Here is a 20,124-nt window from a genome sequence, read left to right on the forward strand (position 1 = left end):
TGGAGAGGAGCAGGGTCGACTCACGTGCATGCCTAACCACGGAGCCAGACTTTGGATGCTGACACTCCCTCGTCTCATCAGCTGAAAGACAGAGAAGTCTAAGATCTCTTTGACTTCTTTTTCTTCTTGTCAGGACCTATCAGAATGGCTCGAAGACTTGGAATGCGATGACAACCTCAGACTTCGCAACTGCTCACTGGAACTTCCCCTTGACTGGGATCTCAAATGCCACAGCGTCACACGTCAGGTCGCCATGAGCTTGAGGGGTCGCTCTTGCAAGGCCTCTGGATTCATGGCATGTCAGTCGGAACACATCTTTGGTTTGTGGTCACACTCGAGGCACCAAAAAGAACCAAGATGCGGGTCCTTCCCTGACAACTGTCGATGACAGGTGCCACAGGGTATTAAGCGGACCTTATTGGATGACACCCCTGACACACGAGGAGGAAAACCTCAAAAAGAAGGACAAAACATTGAAAAAGTTTCATCATAAAGTAACTGACGTGGTACCACTGATCTGTACTGGCTGGTGCATGAAGAAAAGAACTTACGTTAGCGAGCCTCGTGGCACCTATATTGGTGCCGCGGACGTAACTTCCGGGGAGGATGATGCCAGTAATGCACGCAGAGCCGAATGGTGCTACCTCCGGCGCGCAGGGGGGTACTGTTAATTAAAAATATTCCAGATCCAGTCTGACCCCTGGGGAAATTCTAAGGTAAGGAATCTGCAGCTTGAAGTCTATATCAGATAGAGAGGTATTCTATTGGTAGTAAGGGATGGTTTAGGAACATCTAATTGACTCCTAAAATGTACAGGATACCCAACATGTCACAGTAGATGGATGACAGGCATTCTTTTTTACCCTTTTGAGCACAATTTCTCTTGCAAAGTAAAGTATTGACCAACAAAATGACTGATGACATGTTCTGCAGGCACAGTGCCTGGGACAGGAGAGACTATGGAATTTAGATTGACAAAATGTGTTACATCATAATTCTGATTTATATTTTGCAACAACATGCATATAGATGTACATAGATGGCAAAATTAATGTCAAGGCTATTATATCTAATACCACAGAAAATATATTAAGTGATATTGCTAATGGCACATGAGCTGAGACTATGAACACCTTTTTTTTTTACTGGCACATGTGCTGCTTCTTAAGATGACCCTGAGTTTTACGTTTTGCTTTTGGCAAATATGTGTATCTATACAAGTAAAAACCTGCTCTCATGTAGAGGAGTGACTCTTCTGGGAAAATCTTAAATACATTTTGGATTAGGTTCTAAGCTCCCACTCAGAACACCCTCAAAGGTGTAGGGTGATTCCCTCCCTCCAGATCATTACGGTTTACTATGTTCAGAACTGGACTTCTGTGTAACACCCTAATTAATTCCTCGTGTCTGGGTCTTTTTTTTTTTGCTTCCACTGAATTAATTGAACTAACACTACTGAAATCAATCACTCGTAGGTGAAACGTTCAGGACTGGAGTCAGTGTCCACAATCACCTGAAGAGAGAGGTGGTCACACTAATCATATGCTTGGCTTTTTGGCCAAGATAGTTGGAAAACTATGCTTTAACATTAACAATTTAGCACCATTTTATAAAATAAAAGTTATTCTCCTCACAATATAAAATTTAAAGTGATGGCCACTTGCTTACATAGTGCCTTACCCCCACATGCAACTGTGCATACATTGAGAAAAGGGTGCCCACAAACAATCCATTCCCGTACACAGAGTAAAACAATTAAAGAGGCCCATTGTGCTCAGGGTGGCAGGAGGTGAAATACCCACCATTTGGCAACAAAAACATTAGATCAAGAGTACAGGATTGAACAGACTAATATAACTCTGCTGGAGTGACCACGATCTGAGGTTAATGAAAGCTGTGTGAGGGAGGGATGCAGTTCCTTTCCCCTTTGTTGGATTGGTGGCACATAGCACCAAAAGTGTAAGATGTATCCGTTATGTAGCTCAACGACCTACCAGGAAGGTATAGAACCCATGGAAAATTCACTTGTAAGGCATTTCAAACTAGAGAAGCCAAGCTTCGGTAAAAGCAACATCAAGAGGTATCCTCATCAATTAAGGAGACTGTGAAAAGTAATGTTGCCCTTTTCCCGGGCCCCGCTACACAGGGGCTGTGTTCAAGTGTGCCTGGAAAAACACAAAGTTGGTACACCTTGCTCTAATCCTAAGCCTTTTCTTACAAAGGAGGTTTCTCTGGGGAACGCTGTTTTAAAAAAAAAAAAATTAAAGGCTTTGTTTTGCTCTAGCATCTTAAGGAACAATATATTACCTATTCTGAGGTGGGGATCCTGGGTATGTTACCATGTCATCTTCTTTTGGAGGCCATTAGAGGCATGAGATGGAAAGTGGGCTGTCTGCCTTCCTGCCTCTGTTATGCTCCTGTCTCATTTTCACAAAAGGGCCCTCAGTTATGCAAATGTTGTCCTGTCCATTGTGATTGAGAAGTTAAATATAAATAAATGTATATGTTGTTTATATGATGCAAAGTGTAGAACTGATAGCTGGGATCCATCTTGACACTTTTATTATTCAATCACTCTACAAATAAACATATTTGAAACTAAAGTTAAAAAAAAGATACTGTGGTACTGGATGTTTCAAAACACTCGGATAAACCATATAATGCAACTCATACATTTTAATGCCTGGACTCTTACCTGATCAGATTTTAGAACCATTTCCTCCTGGCATAGTCTAGTCATATCCGGGGCGGAGATGGTTACACTGATTTCTGCCACACTTGTTTCTGAAGAGGAGTAAGGAAGTCCGCGGCCATAGATATCATCTTCATCACTTGAGGATGCATGGCCAGCTTCCTCGCGTTCAATATGAACAGCATTGGCCACACCTTCAGAAGGTCCATGGCATCTGGATTTAGCAAACTCCCCAATGTGAGATCTCTTAATGGGGCTGCTTTCAGGATTACAAGCTTCATTAGCAGGGCCAGGTTGGAAATGAGCAGATATATTTTTAGGGGTAGTGTCTGCCAAGTCAGAATGTTGCTCCTCTGTACTTGTTTCATCACTTTTTCTATTACATGATGAATTCTTAGCTTCTCCTATTAAACAGAACATATCTAGAGATTCTTTGTTTATTAAGTTGTTTTCCAAAACTAGACTACATGTTTCAGAACTGCTCTTGTTGCTGGACGTTTCACCTAATGCATGCAGTCCAGTGAAACTGTCTCTTTCTTGGAACGACAATTGTATGCCATCTTTTTCAAAGATGATTTCTTGTCTCTGTTCAGCTTTTTCATAATCTCCAGAATTCACAAGAGTGCAAAGAGAAGAGTCGGGGGTGGTTGTAGCATATGATGTAATAGATGACAGTTCTTCAGTTTTCAGGTCCGCACATTGTGGTAGGATCTTTGTGTCTTCGTCGTCCAACTGACTCCCAGATTCAGAAGACTGAAGCACGCAGAACACATCAGAGCCGTTGTCATGCTGCAAGAGGCTGTGAGACTCCCCGCTGTACATACTATCTCGATCTGGGGAATCGGTACTCCAGTGATCTACGCTACTGCTCATCAGGCTTGTGGTGCCAGAAAACAAATCATTGTTTAAGAAGTGTGGACTATCACAAGGGAGCGGCCGCTCATAGCTTGGTGTAGTTTCCAGAGAGCTATATTCATGCTTGTTACTTCCACTTTCCGCTTTGTAGAAAAGAAGTATACAAAACAGACATTTACACATTTCTTGAAGATCAGGAACATATTTATTTATTAATAGTTTAATATCAGTTACAAATAAGCTACAAAAAGGTCATAAAATCTGAATAAAATCATACACAAAGGAATGTGTTATTTACCATGTAAGCATCTATTCGTACCTTGTACTGCCGTAGATTCATGTGCTTAGCATACTCCTGCCATCTAGAGTTGGGCTCAGACGTCTGCAACTTGTTTTTCTTCGAAGAAGTTCTTTGAGTCAATATGTATAGTGACTCATCCTAGAGTCTGTGTTGCGCATGATCATAGACTCCTTTGTTAGATTGGTTTTAGTTCATCGGGTGAGCTTAGGTTAAGATTAGTATAGTGAAAGAAGAGAGGAGCGTGGAAGTGAAGATTAGGATAATGTAAACATTAATAAAGAAGTAAGTACGTCAACCAGTAGCTTCCAGGGAGGAGGGTGGGTGCATAGAGATCTACTGCACTACACGCTACAAATAGATGCTTACATGTTAAGTAACATATTCTATTCAAAGCATGTGTTGGTCGTAGATACATATGTTTAGCATGGAGCGTAAAGCAGTGCTCCACAAAAGAGGTGGTTAGCTAGTGGTTGACAAATAAGTTTTAAAAAGTGTTCGGAATACAGCTTGACCCACTCTAGCCTGTTAATTAGCTAGAACATCAACACAATAGTGTTTTGTGAATGTATTTGGTTTATTCCATGTAGCTGCATTACAGATATCTGCTAGTGGGATGTTTCCTAAAAATGCTACTGAACCTCCTTTTTTACGTGTGGAGTGAGCTCTTACAGTTATAGGTAGTGCTCACTTTGCTTTGCGATAGCAAGTCTGAATACATTTAATTATCCATCTAGCTATTCCTGCATTGGATATCGGGGAACCTTGCTGTGGTTTTGCAAACGCAACAAGGAGCTGTTGGGCCCAAAAAAGTTTAGTTCTCTCTTTATAATACATTAATGCTCCTTTAGCTCTAGTGTGTGAAGAGCGCTTTCTGTTACAGAATCTGGTTTAAGGGGGAAAACTGGTGGCTCGGTTATTTGGTTCTCATGAAAAGCGGACCCCACTTTAGGGAGGAACTTTGGGTGGGTACAAAGTACTAACTTTGTTGGTTATACTTGGAAGAAAGGCTCTTCCAGTATAAGCACTTGAAGTTTACTTATTCTTTTAAAGGATGACATAGCTACCAAAAAGGCTAGCTTCCATGTGAGGAATTGTACCTCAGAAGAATGAAGTGGTTAAAAGAGGGGTCACATGAGTCTAATGGGAACAATATTAAGGTTCTAGAGTGGTGCTGGTGGGGTGGAATGTGAAAGGACTCTTTTTAGGCCTTCCATAAATGCTTTAAATACTGGAACCTTAAAAAGTAACATATGTTGTCTGTTTTGCACGTAAGCAGCTAGAGCCGCTAAGTGTAGCCTAACTGATATGTAAACACAAGTCCTGCTTGCTGTAAATGAAAGAGATAATCGATAAGATTTTGTACTGTTGGCGACAGAGGTTGAATTTGTTTGCTTAACCAGTAATGTACACATCTTTTCCACTTCGCTGCATAACATGCTTGTGTAGTTGGTCTATGTGCTTGTTTTAGAACGTCCATGCATTCTTTTGGGAGATTAAGGTGTCAACATTTTAAGACCTGAGGAGCCAGATCACCAGATTGAGCAGTGTGGGATTTAGATGCATTACTCTCCTGTGTTTCTGAGTTAGAAGATGTGCCCAGAGAGGTAACTTCTCGTGTGGCACTATAGATATTTGAAGTAGGGTCTTGAACCACGCTTGCTGCGCCCATGTTGGGGTTATAAGGATTTGTGTGATTAGTGTAAGTGATGTTTGTGTTAGCTTTTGAACCACGTACAGAATGAGTGGGAGGGGAAATGTTTATGCAAATATCCCTGACCAGTTGATCCAAAGGGCATTGCTCTAGGATTGAGTGTGAGGAAACCTGGAGGTGAAGCTTTGGCATTTTGCATTCTGCTGGGTTGCAAAAAGGTCTATCTACGTATCTACGGGTTTCCCCACCACTGGGAGTAAGAGTGAAGGACTGTTGTGTTGATTTCCCACTTGTGTACTTGCTGATGTGTTCTGCTGAGAATATCTGCAAAGTCTGTGTCCACTCCTGGTATGTATTCTGCTAGGAGGTAGATTTTGTGATGTATGGGTTAATGCCATGAGAACTCTGCTATGAAGGTCTGTGCCCCGTTTTGAATATAATACACCGCAGTCATGTCGTTGGTAGGGTCCAAGACTACTTTGTTGTGAAGATGGTTGTGAAAAGCTTTTAGAGCTAGTTAAATTGCAGGAAGCTCTAGATGACTGATGTGAAGATGTTTCAGAATTGGTGACCATAGACCACGTACTGTCAGATTCTGCATATGTGCCCCTCAACCATGCAGGGACGCATATGTGGTAATGGTGATTTGCGGAATTGGGGCTTTGAATGGCTGACCCTGCAACAGATTGTTGCTGTTCCACCACTGCGGAGAACAATGGGTCACTGGCCCTACAAACACTGGACCCTGTGGATGCCCCTCCTCTTGAGACCATTGTGATTGAGAAGTGTGTTGAACAGGACGCATATTGAATCAGGTGTTTGGTACTATGGTTATGCATGAAACCATGATTCCGAGCAAACTCGTGACCGTCTTCACTGTGACATAGTGATGTGGTTGAAACAGAGGCAACGCTAACTGAAATTTTCACACCCTTTCCGGACATAACTGAGTTTTATGTTGAACCTAAAGAAGACTGCACTTGCAAAGGTTGAAGGTGAGATTCTGCTGTATTGAATGTGAAGCCTACTTGCTGTAGAAGACTGATTACTTTCTGAGTGTCCTGTAGTCATTCCTGGCAGAGGAGACTTTTGATGAGCCAATTGTCTAGATATGGGAACACGTGTGCCTCCACTTCTGAGATGTGCTGCTATCACTGTGAGACATTTGGTGAATACTCGTGAGGCTGTAGTTACTACGAATGGTAACACATTAAATTGGTAGTGCTGCCTGTTGACTTGAAAATGGAGATAGTGACAATGCACAGAGTGTATGGGAGTTTGGAAGGATGCATCTGAGGTCTACTGCTGTCATGAAATCTCGCAATCGTATCACATCCTGTAGTGTGACCATATGAAAGTGTTCTGAGAAGATGTATCTGTTGAGTGACCTGAGTTCTCATCTTTTTGGGGAACGAGGAAGCATAGGGAGTGTCACTGTTTACTAGGATTGGTGATTTTGGAGGCAGAATCACAAACTCTGTCTTTATTATTTTTATAATGTGGTCCGTAGTAGGCTCCCCTAGTGTGAATGGTATGAACTTTGCAGTTTTTGTGCATTGCTTGAGTCTGTAGATATGGAAGGTCTTGTTGCACCTCTATCCTGTTCCCTCTGAAAGGAGCTTCTATGATGGAAACTTTGTTAGGCACCCACAGCTTTGGATGTATCTGCATCTTTTTTTAAATTGTGTCTAACATCTCATCCACCTGTGGTCCAAATAAAAGTTGAGCATCAAACATAGACTGAGTAAATGTTGTTGTAAATCAGGCTAAAGTCTGATACTCTAAGCCATGCACTGCGCCTAACGATAATACTTGTATTGACTTCCCAAAACTGGCATCAGCGGAATCTAGTGCGCACTGAATGGTGGCACTGGAACTCAATCTGCCTTCCTCTGCCCACTGAGTCCCTCTTTGGCAGTACTGCTCAGGAAGATGCTGCAGTATCTCTTGCATCTCATTCCATTGGGCTCTATTATAACGAGAAAGCAAACCTACTGAATTAGCTATGCAGGTGATCAGCTGCTTGTCCAGCAACACGTTTTCCTGACACATTGTATTTTTTACTTTCCTTGTCCATTAAAGGGCATCACCAGTGCCCTGAGAATTAGCCCTCTTTCTAGCCGTGTGAACTACTAAGGAATCAGGGGGAACATGACCACTGATGTATGGAAGGTCCGATGGACATGGCTTGGATTTTTTTGTCCAACCTTAGTATTATCACCCTGGATTTGACTGGCCACTTAAAAATCTCCTTTCTGTTTTTAAGCATTCCTTTTAACAAAGGTAAAAATGGTACCGTCCTATGTGATCTAGTTAGCGTCTCTAGTAAGAAGTCATCCTCGTACTGTAAAGTGCGGCGATCCACTTTATGATATTTTGCCGCCCTACCAATCACCTCATGATAGGTTGTGATAGCATCCGGTGAGGAGGGTTTACAGGGGTACAAGTCTGGGTCAGTATTGTCCACAAAGTCTACGTCATATTTATCCCATGGATCCTGTACAGTGTCTGCGTCTCTCCGTGGGTTTGAAAAATATAGGCGTATGGTATGGTACTATATTCTCACCTGTATCAATGTCACCTGTTGAGGATGGTGTAGTTGATGTGTGGCTGCCCTAAAGCAAGATGCTCAAGTGAGTGTGTATGACCTGGTGACATTGCAGGTGGTGGCAATATAGAAGGCAGAGGTGGAAGAGGAATAGATATTGATGTAGAAGCTCGTGGAGGAGGTGGACTTGGAGGAAAAAGAATACGGCTGGTGGCCCTATCTTTGTGTTTCCTCTTGGGAGCCTTAGGTGGGTCTGGCTCCATGATCGCCTACTCAAAATACTACTACTTTTTTAGAAGTGTGTCCATTGCAGTCAGAGGCAGTTTTGCCACTACCTTGCCAGTATCTAGGTGAATAAATAAAGTATTTTGCCTTTTATCTAGTTTATCTTGAAATTATTCAAGAATAGGCTCATACAGCCTCCATTTGGGCTTGGATGCTGTTGTTGGCAGTTTCAACGCCAAGAGTAGTTTCGACGCCGACGGTAGGTTTGTCGCAGGCAGGATTTTCAACACCAATGATGGTTTTGGCAGCAGATGGTGTTTCGGCACCAAAGGTGTCTTCAGGTCTAAAAGTGGCGGTTTTGGCTCAGACGCCCTATGGTGCTCTGAAAGTGCTCAATGTGAATTTTTTTGGCTATCGATACCGAGGCAACTTATAGAGTCTGAGGCTTTTCAACACTCTGAGCGTTTTGGAAGCAGTGGGACTTGTGTCTGCTCCTTTGCTGTTTTTAGAGACCACCATGACCTGAGGGCAGTGGGGTTTCAGGAGCTATAATGGATGGTTTTACAGTGGTCTGGAAGGCTTTCACTGGTGTACTTGTGTGCCTGTGTTAAGTGGAGGGATCCGGGTCATAGCCTTCACCATTGCTCGCAGCAGTATGGGGATGTCCATAGGCACAGCCTGTGCCTCGGCATCCTCAATTTCTTCTTCCGGCTCTACCGTCTGGTCCGCAAAAATATCAAGTACGTCATTGAGTTGCGTCTGCATTGTGGAGTGCGCCCAGCGTGTTCTCTCCGTTGCCGAAGTGTTTTCTTAGAATGAAAGGCCAGGCACGTCTCCCACAAAACCTCATTGTGATCTCGGGACAAGCAAAGAATACACACAGAGTGCTGGTCCTGCCTGGAGCATTTGGAGTGGCACTTAGGGCAGTAGCTAAAGTGTGTGTTTACCATCCTCCGTCATTGTCGAGTAAAGGAAGGCAGTGTCTGAAAATGAAAGAAAGTGGAACCGGGCCCGAGCCTGGGCGGGCAGATCGAAAAAGTGTAAGTAACACCAATAGTTTCAGTAGCTGTCGAGCTTTGCGTCGAATAGTGATGTAAACATGGCGCTGGAACAGCCCCGTGGCAGCAACGGAGCTTCAGTGACGGAGCTCGAGATTGACAGCCTACCCAATGGTGGAAAAAAAAAAAAAACAATCTAACAAAGGAGTCTATTTCATGTGAAACACAGACTATAGAAGGAGTCTCTATACCAAATGACTCGAAAGCCTGCTTCGAAGAAATACAAGTTGCAGACATCCAAGCCCAATACTAGATGACAGGAGTATGCTAAGCATATGCAACTATGACCAACACATTCTACAAATATTACATGTTTTTGTTTCTATTTCTTTACATTTTTTTTCTTTCCTATAATCTTCACTTCCCTTAAAACATCACAAAAAGTACAAACAGCCTTAATTACAACTTTATTATTCAAACTTAGTGGCTGCTTGATGCCTCAGTTTAAATCAGGTATAGCTAAAAAGTTGAACAATACTATTGATATGCGAAGAAAATCAAAATACACACATTCACATGAAATATTAGCAATTGCCTCAACTGAGCAGGAAAGGGAGAATTTGCCACAGTGAATGTCACATATAAAGCAGCAGCAAGCCTCTGAATTTAATAAAGGCGGCAATGCCAAAAGACTATAAAGTTAATGTAGGAAACTGGCCCTTGTTGCAGTTACCCCTCCCCCCCCCACTTTTTGCCTGATGAACGAGTTACTTACCTTCGGTAACGACTTTTCTGGTGGATACATTAGCTACCTGTGGATTCCTCACCTAATGAATACTCCCATGGCGCCAGCATTCGACGGAAATCTTCTTCCTAGCTTCTGCACGTCGACGAGGACGTCATATTTGCCCACGCGACGCCGTCTGACGTCATACAGGCAATAAGAAGTCCTCGCCGACGTGCCGACGTCAGTACCAACATTTTTTACGTGCCTGAGAACAATAATCTAATGGGATGAAAGACAAAAGCAACATCTCATAACATTGCAAACCACACATTATTGCAAGAAGATGGCTATAAATTGAATATATATATATATATATATATTTTTTTTTTTTTTTTTAAATAAATAAATATATACACTAAATATATATATATACATATATATATATATATATATACACATATAAACATATACATATGTCCATATATACATAATCTATTGCAGTCCTCAAGACCAAGAGGAGCACACTCAAGAATTACTTGGTGAGACCAAAAAGGCAACGGGGAGGCGGGTGGGACCGTGAGGAATCCACAGGTAGCTAATGTATCCACCAGAAAAGTCGTTACCAAAGGTAAGTAACTCGTTCTTCTGATGGATACAACTACCTGTGGATTCCTCACATAATGAATAGAGTCCCAAAGCAGTACCGCGCTCGGTGGTGGGTGCCTGTATGGTCAAACCAAGAAATCCTGCAGCACTGACTGTGCAAAATGGCCGTCCCTTCTGACCTCAGAGTCCAAGCAGTAATGCTTCGCAAAAGTGTGAAGGGACGACCAAGTTGCGGCCTTGCAGATGTCGACCACAGGAACACCTCTAGCCAAGGCCGAAGTGGCCGACTTAGCCATGGTGGAATGAGCTCTAATACCATCAGGAGGATCCTTCTTTGCTAAAGAGTAACACATTTTAATGCAAAGAACAACCCACCTGGAGAGTGTTCTCTTGTGGACTGCCTTTCCTCTCCTCTTGCCCACGTATCCGATGAAAAGCTGATCCTCCAGTCTGAAATCCTTCGTTCTCTCTATGTAAAAGCTTAACGCCCTCTTTGGGTCCAAGCGATGTAGTCTCTCTTCTTCCTCTGAAGGATGAGGCGGAGGATAGAACATGGACAGAGTAATTGACTGGGCCAAATGGAAGGGTGAAACAACCTTCGGAAGGAAAGCAGCCTTGGTCCTTAACACCACCTTATCCCCGTAAAAAGTTGTATAAGGGGGTTTCACTGACAAAGCCTGCAACTCACTCACTCTCCTTGCAGATGTTATAGCAACCAGGAAGACTGTCTTAAGAACTAACAATCTTAAGGGGCAAGAATGCATAGGTTCAAAAGGGGACCCCATAAGGAAAGTTAGGACCAAGAACAAATCCCATTGAGGCATAACGAAAGGATTTGGAGGATATTTATTCATAAGGCCCTTCAAGAATCTAAGTACTATAGGAGATTTAAATAACGAAGGTTGGTCTGGAAGACAAATGAAGGCTGACAAGGCAGACAAGTAACCTTTAATAGTAGCCACTGCACAACCCCTCTGTGCTAAAGACAAAGCAAAAGATAAAACATCTGACAAATGAGCACGTAAGGGATCAATCTGTCTCTCTCCACACCATACCACAAATTTAGACCACCTATTAGCGTAGATAGATTTAGTGGAGTGTCCCCTGGCCGCTAAGATAACATCCACTACATCAGGCGGGAGAGAGAAGGAACTCAGGTTGCCCCGTTCAATCTCCAGGCATGAAGGTGCAGACTCTGGAGGTTGGGGTGTAAAACCTGCCCCTGCGACTGCGAGAGGAGGTCTGCCCTGAGAGGGAGACGGAGCGGAGGGCACAGTGGGAGTTGGAGGAGGTCGGAATACCACACCCTCCTTGGCCAATCCGGAGCTATTAAGATTACCTGGGCCTGGTCTTGGCGAATTTTCCTCAATACTCGAGGAATCAAGGGTATGGGGGGAAACGCGTAAAGCAACTGGTCGCACCAGGTTCTCTGAAACGCGTCCCCCAAAGCTCCCTGCACCGGATACTGGAGGCTGCATGTTGGACTTTTGCTTATGCAGGGTCATCCCCAGTCTTTTTGCCTCCTGCCTCCTATTTTTTTCTGACCTGTCGCTGTTGGCTTTTGAACTCTGAGCACTTTCCCACTGCTAACCAGTGCTAAAGTGCATATGCTCTCTGTGTGAAATTGTATGTGATTGGTTTATCCATGATTGGCATATTTGATTTACTAGTAAGTCCCTAGTAAGGTGCACTAGAGGTGCCAGGGCCTGTAAATCAAATGCTACTAGTGGGCCTGCAGCACTGGTTGTGCCACCCACATAAGTAGCTCTGTAATCATGTCTCAGACCTGCCACTGCAGTGTCTGTGTGTGTATTTTTACACTGTAAATTCGACTTGGCAAGTGTACCCACTTGCCAGGCCTAAACCTTCCCTTTTCTTACATGTAAGGCACCCCTAAGGTAGGCCCTAGGTAGCCCCAAGGGCAGGGTGCAGTGTATGGATAAGGTAGGACATATAGTAATGTGGTTTATATGTCCTGACAGTGAAATACTGCTAAATTCGTTTTTCACTGTTGCAAGGACTGTCTCTCTCATAGGATAATATGGGGGCTACCTTTAAATATGATTAAAGCGTAGATTCCCCTAGAGAGTAGATGGACATGTGGAGTTTGGGGTCCCTGAACTCACAATTTAAAAATACATCTTTTAGTAAAGTTGATTTTAAGATTGTGCGTTTGAGAATGCCACTTTTAGAAAATGAGAATTTTCTTGCTTAAACCATTCTGTGACTCTGCCTTGTTTGTGGATTCCCTGTCTGGGTCAGTTTGACAGTTGGGTTGTTTTTCACCTCACACCAGACAGTGACACAAAGGGAGCTGGGGTGTAACCTGCATTTCCTGATTAGCCATCTCTGCTAGGAGGGAGGGGTGGAGTGGTCACTCTCATCTGAAAGGACTGTGCCTGCCTCTAACAATGCCGGCTCCAACCCCCTGGTGTGTGTCTGAGGCCTTGCCTGGGCAAGGCAGGATTTCACAAGTAGGTGTGAGTCCCCTTTGAAGAAAGGTGACTTCAAAGACTAAAATGGGTATAAGAAGGGCACCCAAATCTACAGACTTTAGAAACACTTCTGGAATCAAGAGGAACCTCTGCCTGGAGAAGAGCTGTTAGCTGAGGAGGAAGTGCTGCCCTGCCTGTGACTGTGCTTTGTGGAGCTTTCCTGCAGTGCTGCTTCTGCCAGAGTAAGAGGGTAAAGACTGGACTTTGTGTGCCTTCCATCTTGAGAAGAAATCTCCAAGGGCTTGATCTAGAGCTTGCCTCCTGTTGTTTGAAGTCTCAGGGACAGCAAAGACTTCTCTCTGCCAGCACCTGGAGCCTCTGGAGAGACTCCTACTCTGCCCTGTGGTGCCCATCCAGTTCCTGGGACCCTGAAAGGAGAAGCTGGCAGCCTAAAGACAAGAAAATCCACGCACAGAGCGCCGTGCGGGGAAAAGATCGACGCGAATCCGATCGGCGGCTGAAAAACGACGCGCCGCCAGCTCCGCGGCTGAGAAACGGCGCTCGCAGGAAACGCGACCGAAGAATCGACGCACGGAGCAGGAGAAACGACGCGCAGCATCGCTGACGGAGGCTGGGAGATCGCAACCTGCGCGGCTGGATCGTCAACTCATCGTGCGGCTGGATTTTTGACTCGAGTACCGCCGTGCGGAGTTATTTTCGACGCACGCCCGCCCGTGCGGGGTTATTTTTGGCGCACACCAGGTACATTTTCACTCTAGCAGCGCTAGTGTGTTTTTAAAACTACTTAAAGACTCTTTTTGATTTTTAATTAATAACTTGACTTGTGTATGGTGGATTTTTGTCGTTTTGGTCTTGTCTTGTTTAGATAAATATTTCCTATTTTTCTAAACCTGTGTTGTGTCATTTTGTAGTGTTTTCATTGAGTTACTGTGTGTGTTGGTACAAATACTTTACGCCTAGCACTCTGAGGTTAAGCCTACTGCTCTGCCAAGCTACCAAGGGGGTAAGCAGGGGTTAGCTGAGGGTGATTCTCTTTTACCCTGACTAGAGTGAGGGTCTTTGCTTGAACAGGGGGTAACCTGACTGTCAACCAAGGACCCCATTTCTAACACTGCAGAATAACGGACAGTGCGAGTTCTCCCGGGTGGCAAACAGATCTATCCGAGGAAACTCCCACAACTGGAAGATTAGACGGACTTGATCTGGATGGAGACGCCACTCGTGGTCGGCCGAGAAATGGCGACTGAGACTGTTCGCACGTACATTCAAGACTCCGGCCAGATGATTTGCTACCAAGCAAATCCGATGGTCCTTCGCCCAGGACCATAGCCGAAGAGCTTCTCTGCAGAGAAGGTACGACCCCACTCCTCCCTGTTTGTTTATATACCACATCGCGGTAGTATTGTCCGTCAGGACCTGAACCGACTGACCGCGAAGGGATGGGAGGAAGGCCTTGAGAGCCAGACGTACAGCCTGTAACTCCAACAGATTGATATGAAAAATCTGTTCCTCTGGAGACCAAAGCCCTTTGATCTCCAGGTCCCCCAGATGAGCTCCCCACCCTAGAGTGGAAGCATCCGTTATGACTGTGGTCACTGGTGGAGGCTGCGTGAACGGCCTTCCTTGGGAAAGATTGTCGTCCGCAACCCACCACTTCAAATCCGTGGCAGCATCTCTGGAGATCCTGACAGAACTTTCGAGATCTCCTCTGTGTTGAGACCACTGCCTTCGGAGGCACCACTGAAGAGCCCTCATGTGCCAGCGAGCATGCGTGACCAACAGTATGCAGGAGGCAAACAGACCGAGCATGCAGAGCCACGAACAAGTTATCAGCACGAACGGGGAAGCTGCTTGTTAAAAGAAAAAACTAACCGTTCACAAATGAAACAGACATTGAACTGCATGGTGCCATTACCGTTTAATTTAATTGGAAACAGTAGGATAATACTAATAGCCAAATAAATAATTTGGCCCGATGGTTGTATTCAACATGAGGTTGTGTTGATTTAAGGAAGTGGAGCCAGTGTCCTTCGACTGTCCTGAAGAGGCCACAAGTTTAAAGGCCGAAACGCGTTGACACTTCTCTTGCGGGATCAAGGGTGTATAAATAACGAATAGAGAATTTAAATATGTCATAAGCACTAGATAAACACCTTAAAAGATTGTTAGGTGTGTGCAGATGAGTGCTAACCCCTTGGTCATCTTGAGTAGACAGGATCACAACGAGAATTGTACCAGAGTGACCTGTATGAGTTATTTCGTTGGGCATTTCCCATTTGTATGTATTGTTTGTGTTTAGTTGTAAATAATTGTATAGTACACTTTATGTAATAATTTTTTGATTTGACTTGTTATAATTGGAGGTTGTTTTATATTTGTTCTCATGATGAAGTATACATTGCTATTATGTAAATAAATGAATTAACACATATACGGGAAAGTAATTGACCCTACTAACCAAAAGTGAATTTATTGGTTGGTTTAATTAATGTCTAGATTTGTTCCTGCCTGCTATTTTTTGTGAATATGTTCCAACAGTATGCAGGAGGCAAACAGACCGAGCAGACGAAGGACCTTGAGGACTGGAATGACCGCTCCACTTCGAAACATTGGAACCAACTCCTGAATATCTTGAATCCGCTGAGGCGGAGGAAAGGCTCGATCCAATGTTGTATCCAGTACTGCCCCTATGAACAGGAGGCGTTGAGAGGGCTCTAGGTGAGATTTGGGCACGTTCACCGAAAAGCCCAGGTCGAACAACAACTGGGTTGTCGACTGCAGATGATGCAACACAAGCTCCGGGGACTTGGCTTTGATCAACCAGTCGTACAGGTAAGGGAATACTGCTATCCCCTTCCTTCTGAGCTCTGCCGCAACCACCGACATCACCTTCGTGAAGACTCGAGGTGCTGAAGTAAGACCAAACGGGAGGACCGCAAACTGATAGTGCTGCGACCCCACCACAAACCGGAGATACTTCCTGTGCGACTTGAGTATCGGGATATGAAAGTAAGCATCCTGCAAGTCGACAGACACCATCCAATCTCCCTTGTTCAACGCCAAAAGCACCTGAGCTAGGGTCAGCATCTTGAACTTTTCCTGTTTGAGGAACCAATTCAAAATCCTCAGGTCCAGTATTGGTCTCAACCGACCATCCTTCTTGGGAATCAGGAAGTACCTAGAGTAACAACCTTGACCCTTTTCCTGCTCTGGAACCAACTCCACCGCGCCCTTTGAAAGGAGGACTTGGACCTCCTGTTCTAACAACAGGAGGTGTTCTTCTGAACAATAAGATGGGCGGGGCGGGATGGGGGGCGGAAACTCCCGAAAGGGAAGGGTGTAGCCTTTTCCCACAATGCTGGTAACCCAGGTGTCTGATGTGATGACCTCCCACTTGTGAAGAAAATGCAGTAACCTTCCCCCTACAGGAGAGGAGTGAGTGGGAATTGGTGGAAGACTAAGGCTGCTTCCCCTGCTGCACCCCTCCAGAGGACGAGGAAGAGGCAGAGTGCTGCTGAGAGGCTCCTCTGGTACGGACCCTACCCCTCCCTCTAAATGATCTAAAGGTGAGAGAGGAGGTAGGTTGTTGGAATTTTCCCCAAAAGTAAGAGGAGGATGAGCCACGACCAAATCCTCGAAACCTCCTAAAAAATCTGGAGGAGGCAGAAGAAGCGGCTTGCAGTCCTAACGACTTGGCCGTGGCCCTGCTTTCCTTAAACCTCTCCAAGGCCGAATCTGCCTTGGCACCAAAAAGTTTGTCCCCATCAAACGGGAGGTCCAACAGGGTCGACTGCACATCCGAAGAGAACCCTGAGTTGCGAAGCCAAGCCTGTCTTCTCGCAACCACCGCCGTGCCCATCGCTCTAGCCACCGAGTCAGCTGTATCCAACCCAGATTGGATAACCTGGGTTGCAGCAGCCTGAGCATCCGACACGAGATACAAGAGTCCTTGAGGAAGCTCTGTATGCGAAGATGTTATCTCGTCCATCAGAGCATAGATGTACCTCCCCAAGATACACGTAGCGTTGGTGGACTTTAACGCCATGCTACAAGACGAAAACACTTTCTTTGACTGTGAGTCCATCTTTTTGGAGTCTCTGTCCGCCGGCACTGTTGGAAAAGATCCAGGCGCAGATCTTGCAGAACAGGAAGCCTGGACCACCAAGCTTTCCGGGGTAGGGTGTCTGGAAAGAAAGCCAGGGTCAGATGGTGCAGCCCGATATCTCCTGGCCACAGACCTATTGACAGCCGAGGAAGATACCGGCTTCTTCCAGACCTCCAATACCGGTTCAAGCAGCGCCTCGTTAAATGGCAAAAGAGGCTCTGCCGATGTAGAGGCCGGATGTAAGACCTCAGTCAGTAAATTTTGTTTTGCCTCAGCCACCGGCAAAGACAGTTCGAGGAAGTTAGCCGCCTTCCTTATCACACCATGAAAAGTGGCTGCCTCTTCAGTATACTCCACTGGAGATGACAAGTCCCACTCAGGGGAAGTATCAAGGCCACTAGCTGTATCCAGTCCATGAAGACCTTCGCCAGAATCCTCAATTTCTCCTTCCTCCAGGACCCGTTGATATTCTTGTTCCTCCAAGAGACGGAGAGCACGTCTCCTCGAATGTAACCTCTCCTCAATTCTCGGCGTCGACATGGCGTCTGCAGAAGTCGAGGAACAACGCCGATCACCGGATCCGTCCGACGCCGGGTCAGGCGCCACAGGAAGCTTTGACGCCGAGCCAGGAGTTGGATGAAGAGAAGTGTGTCTCGGAGTCTCAGAAGGCCCTGCCGGGGTCACTGGCCGAAACCCCGAAGCCGATGGAGCCGAAACCTCCGGGGCCGAAACATCTGGAGCCACCGGAGCCGACACCGGAGCCGACACCGGCGCCGAGCCCACATTCCCCAAGGGGAGAAAGGGCATGAAGGGTGCTGGCCGTAGCGGTGCCGGAGCACCCAAGCTGAAAGCCAACGGACCCGAAGGACCAGTCGGAGCACCGCCTGGAGCCATCTGCTGGAAGATGGTAAACATCGCATTTAAAAATGCAGTATTATCGGCTCCAGGGGCCGGGAAAGCCGGATACTGGGGTGCCTGGATCGAAGGCGACGCCGCCCTCGACGTCGGTGAGAACACCTGAGGCTGTGGCACCTCAAACACTGAAGACGTCTGCCCCGGCGAAGTCGGTGAAGCCGGAGAAGGCAACGGCGTCGATGGATGAGGAGTGACTGTGGGACTGACCTCCCAAGTCTTCTGACGCCGAGACGATGGCGACCTCGATCGAGACCTCTCCTTGCTCGAATGGCGCCGTGAGTCCCGACAGCATCGGGAGTCTCGATGACGTCGATGAGACTTCGGCGAGGAGGATTTTCTATGGTGTCTCTTCTCCTTTCTCTTCGACTTCGCCATAAAGAGTTTGGCCTCTCGCTCCTTCAGGGCTTTCGGATTCATGTGTTGACATGAATCACACGTGGCCACATCGTGGTCGGAACTCAAACACCACAAGCAGTCCGAATGTGGGTCAGTAACCGACATTTTGCCCCCACACTCTCGACAGTGCTTGAAACCAGACTTCCTCTGAGACCTAGTAACCTCAGAGAAAAAACACGCAGCAGAAAAACACACTGTAACTCGAAAAGCAACAGTAGCTCCCTCGAAGATAACCGTTTCGAATGGCACGGAAAAAAGGGAACTGACGTCGGCACGTCGGCGAGGACTTCTTATTGCCTGTATGACGTCAGACGGCGTCGAGTGGGCAAATCTGACGTCCTCGTCGACGTGCAGAAGCTAGGAAGAAGATTTCCGTCGAATGCTGGCGCCATGGGAGTATTCATTAGGTGAGGAATCCACAGGTAGTTGTATCCATCAGAAATTGATGCTGACTTGACAGAGTGTGTTGGGATCCTGCTTACTAGGCCCCAGCACCAGTGTTCTTTCCCTAAAACGGTACCATTGTTTCCACAATTGGCATACCTATGGCATACAAATAAGTCTCCTGTAAAAGGTACCAGTAGTACCAAGGGCCCTGTGGCCAGGGAGGGTCTCTAAGGGATGTAGCATGTGCTGTGCCACCCTAAGGGACCACACATAGACACTGCCATTGCAGATTGTGTGTGTTGGTGGGGAGAAAAAGGGCAAAGTCGACATGCCATCCCTTCCAGGGTGTCATGCCCATAAAAGACTGCCTGTGGCATAGGTAGGTCACCCCTCTAGCAGGCCTTACTGCCCTAAGGCAGGGTGCACTATACCACAGGTGAGGGCATAGCTGCATGAGCAATATGCCCCTACAGTGTCTAAATGCATTCTTAGACATTGTAAGTGCAGTGTGGCCATTTTAAGTACATGGGCTGGGAGTTTGTCATTACGAGTTCCATGATGGCTTCACTGAAGGCTGGGAAGTTTGGTATCAAACTTATCAGCACAATAAACCCACACTCATGCCAGTGTTGGATTTATTCTAAAACGCACACAGAGGGCATCTTGGAGATTCCCCCTGTATTTTACCCAACCTTCTAGTGTAGGGCTGACTGGTCTATGCCAGCCTGTCACTAGCAGACAAGTTTCTGACCCTGTGGGGTGAGGGCCTTTGTTCTCTCGAAGGACAGAAACACAGTCTGATCTGGGTGGAGGCACTTCACACCTCCCCCTGCAGAAACTATAACACCTGGTGGTGAGCCTCAAAAACCTCAGGCCTCCTATTACACTTGCCCCAGGGCACTCCACCCACTTTTGGCGGCAAGTTCAGCAGGAAATTTAGGAAAAACAAGGAGGAGTGACCATTTCAGCTGGGTCCACCGCTTAGGTGTCCAGAGCAGAAGTGACCCCCTCCTTGCAGAATCTTCCATCTTGGTTTGGATGACAGGGACCAATAGGGTTAGGAATGTTACCCCCTCCCAAAGGGAGTGGGCACAGGAAGGGTGTAGCCACCCTCGGGGACAGTAGCCATTGGCTACTGCCCCTGACCCGTGTAACACCCCGGAATCTAGTATTTAAGAGCTCCCCTGACCCTAGCTCATCAGATTCCTGGCAACCTCACAAGAAGAAAGAAGGAGGACTGCTAAGCTGACCCCCAGCAGAGA

At 46.0% G+C, this 20,124-nt stretch overlaps 1 protein-coding gene across 1 annotated transcript in view; it reads right to left on the reverse strand.

Moving 5' to 3' along the window:
- The window catches only part of TECPR2 (tectonin beta-propeller repeat containing 2), a 657,145-nt gene that overhangs the window by 372,233 nt on the left and 264,788 nt on the right, over window positions 1-20,124 (reverse strand). Inside the window, exon 10 of the mRNA XM_069207305.1 lies at window positions 2,696-3,690. Coding sequence (XP_069063406.1) covers window positions 2,696-3,690 — 995 coding nt within the window. The remainder of the gene's footprint in view (window positions 1-2,695; window positions 3,691-20,124) is intronic.

The sequence above is a fragment of the Pleurodeles waltl genome, chromosome 9 (genome assembly GCF_031143425.1).
Source record: "Pleurodeles waltl isolate 20211129_DDA chromosome 9, aPleWal1.hap1.20221129, whole genome shotgun sequence".
Lineage (NCBI taxonomy): Eukaryota > Metazoa > Chordata > Amphibia > Caudata > Salamandridae > Pleurodeles > Pleurodeles waltl.